The 6,564-nt window shown below is 42.4% G+C and overlaps 1 protein-coding gene across 1 annotated transcript; it reads right to left on the bottom strand.

Moving 5' to 3' along the window:
- Positions 1-208: 208 nt before the first annotated feature.
- On the bottom strand, positions 209-5,523 carry Hand (heart- and neural crest derivatives-expressed protein). The gene is made up of 3 exons (XM_076791290.1): positions 5,235-5,523; positions 4,009-4,643; positions 209-1,786 (listed from the first exon to the last, which is right to left on the bottom strand). Exons 1-3 carry the CDS (start codon positions 5,317-5,319, stop codon positions 1,652-1,654), a joined length of 855 nt encoding a protein of 284 aa, XP_076647405.1. The 5' UTR covers positions 5,320-5,523; the 3' UTR covers positions 209-1,651.
- Positions 5,524-6,564: the final 1,041 nt, after the last annotated feature.

The following is a 6,564-nucleotide window of genomic DNA, read 5'->3' as shown; positions in this document are numbered from 1 at the left end:
CTACTGTCATGTACAAAATTTCTGCCCAGATTTGGCAGTGGTGCTTCCGGTGAACTGAATAAAAAATTTTCCTCATTATCTCTTTATTATTTCCTATTAACTTTTTTTCTCAACACTGGACTGTAGACGTAGGCAATGATAAATTATCGACACTATGGGGAACTGGGTCGAGCGAATAAAACAAGGTGAAGAGATTAAATTACGACACTGCGTTTATTACTAGTGACTTTTTATACAACGCCGACACGGTGGTTTATACAAAGGTTTCCAGGTTCTACTGGACGGTTTTCTAGACTCTAATGAACGGTTGAGGACGACGGCGAGATACGCGGGAAAATTTTCAACGGACAAGAGAGGCTCGCGGTTAATTATAAACTATGCAACAGGACACTTCTATTTACACACGTGACGTATCGCGAACGCGTATTTACAAACGATCGTCTCTACAGCGAGCCCGTCGATCCTTTCGATCTCGACACGGACTGTACATTGTGAGAATTGTCATTTACGATATGCTGTTGGGAAAGCCAGTCGCACGCACGATGGTCCAAAATGCTTATTACCGAACTATGAATTTTTACGCAAACCATAATCGTTCCAAGTGAATTGAATCTGTGAAATTGAAATGCATTGTAAAGGAGCCGAATATAAACTTTCTTCCTTTAAATCATTCTAACGTGCTGAATCATTAGTAACACAAGTATTTTTATCTTTTTACCGTTTTCAATTTCGTCCACTCGATTTCGTTGCGAGTGAAAATGGAGTTCGCTCAATTGTATTCTCGTATTCAATTAATCGAAATGGTATTTTTCAGCTGTCGCAAATCTCGTTGAATTCGAACTTCACGTTGTAACGATGTTGCGCAAAAATCAAATGAATTGTCAACGAAATTCGATTGTACTTATGCGTTCTGGCTTTCTAGGTTATTCGACAAAATCTCGAATCATAGGTGACATTAAAGAATTAGAAAAATGACACGAATATCTCCACGAAGGTCGGTCCATACTCTACACTAATTAATCCTACCTATTTGTTTTTCGTACGTATATTGCTCCGAAACACGGCCACTAGATCCGCAGTTTTTTTTTACTAACACTATAACGACTGGCCGTGAGATTGTAATTTTTACTGTTTGTGTGAGAAGCTTCTGTGAGAATCAGCATAAAGTGAAACACAATCAGAAAAATAGATACACGAGCAGCAGTTGTTACAGTGTTAATAGTATTGACCATTCTAAACCCAAAAATTTCATATTTATGCGAAAAATGCATACGATGCACCGGGTGCATAAAACTCGTAGAATGCATAGAATGCATAAAATGCATAGAATACACAAAATGCACAGAATGCATAGAACGTACAGAATAAAAAGATTGCACAGACTGCATAAAACGCACGAGATGCGCGGAATAAATAAAACGTGCAAAATGCATAAAACGATCGCGGCGTTGAAATAAATTAAATTTTACCGAACGACCCATGTCCTTCGTTCTTTTCGATATATCAAAAAAAGAAAAAAAAGAGCGAAGAAATGGCTCCACGTCATAGACTCGGATGTTCGTGACTCGACACCGAAGTCGATGGACTATCATAGTTTTCTGAATGCAGATTTCCGTTCAGTCGCAAATGTAAAGATATAGAATCGACGATTTTATTGCATTTGGCTGGCCTGCGATTCCTGCTTCAGCTCCAGGGCCCACATGTGCTGCGGCCATCCGGTTCGCCCTTTGCTCTTCGACGATTCCTCGGCCATCAGACTGGAGGCAGGGTGCAAACACAACTCGTTCTGCAATCAAAACGTACACACAAATTCATTTTCCCGTCGTGCGAAGCTCATATTACACAGCCGGCGACAAAACAATTGTTTCACGTGAAAAAGGAAAACAAGGACGGGTGCAGGTTGCACTAATCAAAAATTTTCACTTATTTTCGATGGAAATGCAATTCCTATTCGATCCAGTTCCGGTGCAAATGATGTTTTTCAGAAATATGAAACGTCAAAGTATCAGATAATAAACTGTATTTTAAGTTTCAAATTAAATCGATGGTTCAACCTAATTGCATGCCTAGTATGGTATGCAATGATAGATTATCGATTTTGTCGGGGACTGTGACTAGTATCGTTTAAACAACGGAGGTCGTCGACCGTTCGAGTGAGAAGGGCTCGTGTCCCTTCGTGGGTGGCGAGGGATCGCAGAAAATTGGGAAAACCACAAACCGCACGGTCCGATGGGACCAACGCGCCCCTAAAGTCGATGATACACGATCGAACTATAATGAGCTGTAATGAAGACCTGTGATACCTGGCCGATCCACCGCGATCTCCGATTTCCTGTATCACACCTCACGAAAATTCTTTTCACGGAATTTTGAACGCATTGTGTACGTACGATTGGTAGGAAGGTGTGATGATAGTTGGTCGGTTAGTCCGATTGTTTCTTGACTCTACTAGCCTCTGGCAACACGAACGTTTCGATTTTCTGGCTATAACAGTGTTGTTAATTACAAATTTTCCTTCTGTTACTTTAGCCTTTCAGTACAGGAGTGAAGTGTTGCAGTGTTGCTCGAGTGAGCGCATTGGATGCATCTAATGTACCAAGTGCATCGAATACATACAACTTATGGATGAAATGCATAGAATGCACGTAAGTGTACGAGGTGCATAAAGTGCATGCCATGTGTGCAATTTAGAAAATTCACGAGACTCGTTCAGTGCATCTTCTAATGCACAATATGTATACACTGCACAATGTTCAATGGATACATAAAATGTACTAATCGCAAGTAACGCACAAAATGCATACGATGCACCAACTGCATGTAAAAATAACGAATAGGATAAATTGAGTGTTTATATGTAGAGTACATACGAATGTACAAAGAGCATGAAGTGCATAAAGTGCACGTACATTCTACAGAATGCACGCAACGCATACTGTGTGCGATACGAGTAGGCTGCATAAAATAATCGCTGCGTAGAAATAAATAGAATTGTCTCTCTTTCTCAAAGGACGGACCATAATTTCACAAATTTTACTAACGTTATATAATATTCTTCAACGTGAATGTTACAAGGAATAAAGAATAAAATGACAGCAGCGTCCCGTTGGAATCTGACAGCACGAAAGTCCGACGGGATTTCGTGTTTCTCTGTCTCCCTCTCTCTCTCTCTCTCTCTCTCTCTCTCTCTCTCTCTCATGCTCGAAGAATCTCGAAGTATCTCGAGGTACGATGACGTGTTTAAGGTCGAGTGCGACCAACGAAGAACGTCCAATTAAAGAGGACGATGTTTACTCTCGAGCAACGCTTACAAAAGCGTGCCCCGAGAGATTTCGAAAAATCTACAGCGAAGAAACACTAAGAAAGCACGAATCCTAAAGTGAGCGCCCTTATAGGAGTTTTCCTGTGAAAATAATCGGCGTTGCTCGAGTACGTACTCCGTTTCCCTGATTAACGAGTCTCGAATAAACTGCAACTCCAAAATATATTTTCAATAGTCGCAGTGAAACTTTCAACTTTCAGAATTTTTTCGGCTTAAATCGTGAAAGCTACACGAACGATTTCAACGTGGTATAATTCTGTGGACTCTCCCAGATACAATGGTATATTTTTAAACAAGATTACAGACTTGCAATTTCGACTAAACAATATTTCAAGCGAGCGCCTTTATGAATGGGTGATCCGATATCGTTACAATCATATTTTCAACTTTAAGAATTTTTTCGGCTTAAATCGTGAAAGCTACATGAACGATTTCAACGTAGAATTATTCTGTAGGCTCCCTCAAATACAACGGTATATTTTTTTAACAAGATTACAGGCTTTTAAATTTGTTCAAAAAATATTTCAAGCGAGCGCCTTTATGAATGGGCGATCCGATATTGTTACAATCATATTTTCACCTTCAAGAATTTTTTCGGCTTACACCGTGAGAGCTACACGAACGATACCCCGGTATATTTTCCTGATAAAATTACAAACTCTCTTATAATAAAAACCATCACAAACCTGGTTCGCCTGAGTCGTCTTGCTCCTCCTGCCATGCGATAGTATCTCAGCCCTAAAAGTCTGCGGCTCCTCTCCCTCGTCGCTATCCAAAACCGCCATCAAATATCCAATATAAGAAGCAGCTAGCCTAAGCGTCTTGATCTTCGATAGTTTAGTATCCGCGGGCACGTTCGGTATGCAATCTCTGAGGTCCGCGAAAGCGTTGTTTATACTCTGCGTTCTTCTTCTTTCCTTTTTGTTCGCAGTGTTCCTCCTTTTTGGTCTCACCACCAGGCCACCCTCTCTCGTAGCTTCTCTCAGGTGTTGTTGAAAACCGCTCTCGACTTGGCTCATCGACGAGACACCGGAATAATCGTTGTCCCTTCTGTGGCTTTGGGGATGATGATGATGGTGCAGCAGATGATGATGAGGAACCTCTTGTTGCGGTTGGTAGACCAGGTTAGGGTAGTGCTGGCTTATCGAAGGGTGAGAGTATTGTTGCAGAGGGGAGTAGCTGGTCTCCTGCACGCCGATCTCTTCGATTAGGGGTGGCGTCGAAGCGGTTGGGCTTCCTGCGCCGGAACTACCCCCGGAAATCACCGAGTCCGCACCCCAGTACGTTGATTGGCTGTCTGCGTCGGGCACTGTCAGCGGGCCTGTGCAAAAATGGTTACCGTTCCTTTATACCGACGTTCTTTTGTCATTCTGTCGCCTAACCAGCTCGCCCTACCAAATTGCCTTATAAAAATGGCAACCCTAAATCTATCGCGATTGTCCGTAATTTTCAATATAATAAATGCTTGGACAACGATTCCACTATTTTCCGTAAATGAATTTTTATAGTTTCGTTAATTGTAAAATATGAAGCCGGTCACTTTGGCCGTGGTAGCTTCAATGACGATCTACGTATCAAGTTTTCTAAGGGATGAGAAAAAGAATCAGAGACTTTGCTCTTTGACATGAGCACAGACTGCGAACGTTGTACGATCATTTTACACGGAGTGACAGGCGTTCAAAGCGTTTTCGCTACACCGTAGATCCACTTGAAAACAAATCGCACGGCAAATTTTTGAAACCCAGCAAAATCGCTGAAATTTATCAAAATAGAACAGAACTCATTTTTAACTTTCCGCGAAATTTTTGAATACGATCAAATTCACTCCGGGGGCGCAGATAATAGAGACCACACCCTTCAAAATAGTCTACCCACGATAGGCAACCTATAGAGATTTAGGGTAACAACTCACCGTACGGTAGCTGCGTGACATAGTTGTAGGGTTGATGCCACTGTGGATAATAATCGGGCTGCGTCTCGTAGCCACCCAGCATCATCTTTCCCCTCGATCTTCTCAAACCACCACAGGATTCACAAAACCAACTGAAACTCTCCCCCTCTCCTCTTATCACCTGGATCCTCAAGCCGTCGCCATTCGTCAACGAATATGTCAACCAAATATAGTTCAACCAAAACCTTAAAACGGTACAAATTGTCTCGTTGCTTAAGTCTCCAAGAAATAAAAATTGTCTCGCTGCGAAAAAGATTTCTTTTTTTTTTTTGCACAATACAACAGAGAATCAAAGAACCATCCGTCTCCAAGCAATTTTTCTAGGTTGATACGGTATTAGGCTCGAACGGCGATTAGGTCGCGAGTATGACGGTGCAGGACACGCACGACACTGCAATGCGGGCTCGATGCGTTTCCGTATGCGGTCCAAGTGCCACTGACAAGGGAGATTTCGGTTTTGACGGGGTCGCACGCGGCGCGTGTTGCTCTCTCGTTCGTGGTGGGCGGGGCCAAGGCGCGAGGAGGGGCGGGCGTGCGACGGGCCACGCCTACCCGGGCTACGAGCGACTCAATTAGTAAATTGAACGGGAATCGGCCGCGGCGAGCCATGATTTAGGGTGCAGCACCGCCATCCTATCCTCGGATTCGCGATACACCGCGAATCCCTTGATCTCGACGCTCTTACGCCAATCAAATAACGCCTCCCTCTTCTCTCATCTCTTTCTCTCTCTCTCTCTTTCTCCGGTCAAGTTCTCGATGGGCAGATTATGGCATTCTCCGCGCGGTGAGTAAGATTCCCTTATATGGGGCTGCGGTTTTGTTTTCGTTCAGATGAAGATCTTGAGCTTTCAGACGATCGATGCGAGGCTGTTGATGTTTCAGGGTTGTTGAGATTATTGTTGAAGCGATCGGCGCGAAAAATATTCTGAGCTCGCGATAATCATGTTGTAGTGAAACATTTATTGCAAGAGTGTGTACAACATATTTTTTCTTACCATTACGTAAGGATAAGTGTTCGATGTTTATTATTTCATTGTGTAGATCAAGTCAACAAATTTTCTGTTCAAAAGAGTTCTAAATTGAAGGGTAACGATTTTAGTGTAGAGCTGTGTACGTGTAACGTTCTTTCTTCTAATTTTTGTGTAAAGATTAAATTACGGAAAGTTTGTTTGGAAAAAGTTGGGACACTCGGTGTATAAAACGATATGAATCTGCTTAGAGAGATTGTGGATCGATGAGAAATTGTGTAAAATGGTGAATGTGGGTCAGGATAACAAAGAAACTGCAACGG

Source organism: Halictus rubicundus, chromosome 7, assembly GCF_050948215.1.
Source record: "Halictus rubicundus isolate RS-2024b chromosome 7, iyHalRubi1_principal, whole genome shotgun sequence".
In the NCBI taxonomy this organism is placed as follows: Eukaryota; Metazoa; Arthropoda; class Insecta; order Hymenoptera; family Halictidae; genus Halictus; species Halictus rubicundus.
This window is presented reverse-complemented; position numbering and strand designations above follow the sequence as displayed.

Coding starts and splice junctions, on each gene's coding strand:
- Hand (XM_076791290.1), bottom strand. CDS start 5,319: ATGATGCTGGGTGGCTACGAGACGCAGCCCGATTATTATCCACAGTGG. Junction 4,644..5,234: donor TGTCACGCAGCTACCGTACG/GTGAGTTGTTAC, acceptor ATTTTTGCACAG/GCCCGCTGACAGTGCCCGAC. Junction 1,787..4,008: donor AGACGACTCAGGCGAACCAG/GTTTGTGATGGT, acceptor TTTTGATTGCAG/AACGAGTTGTGTTTGCACCC.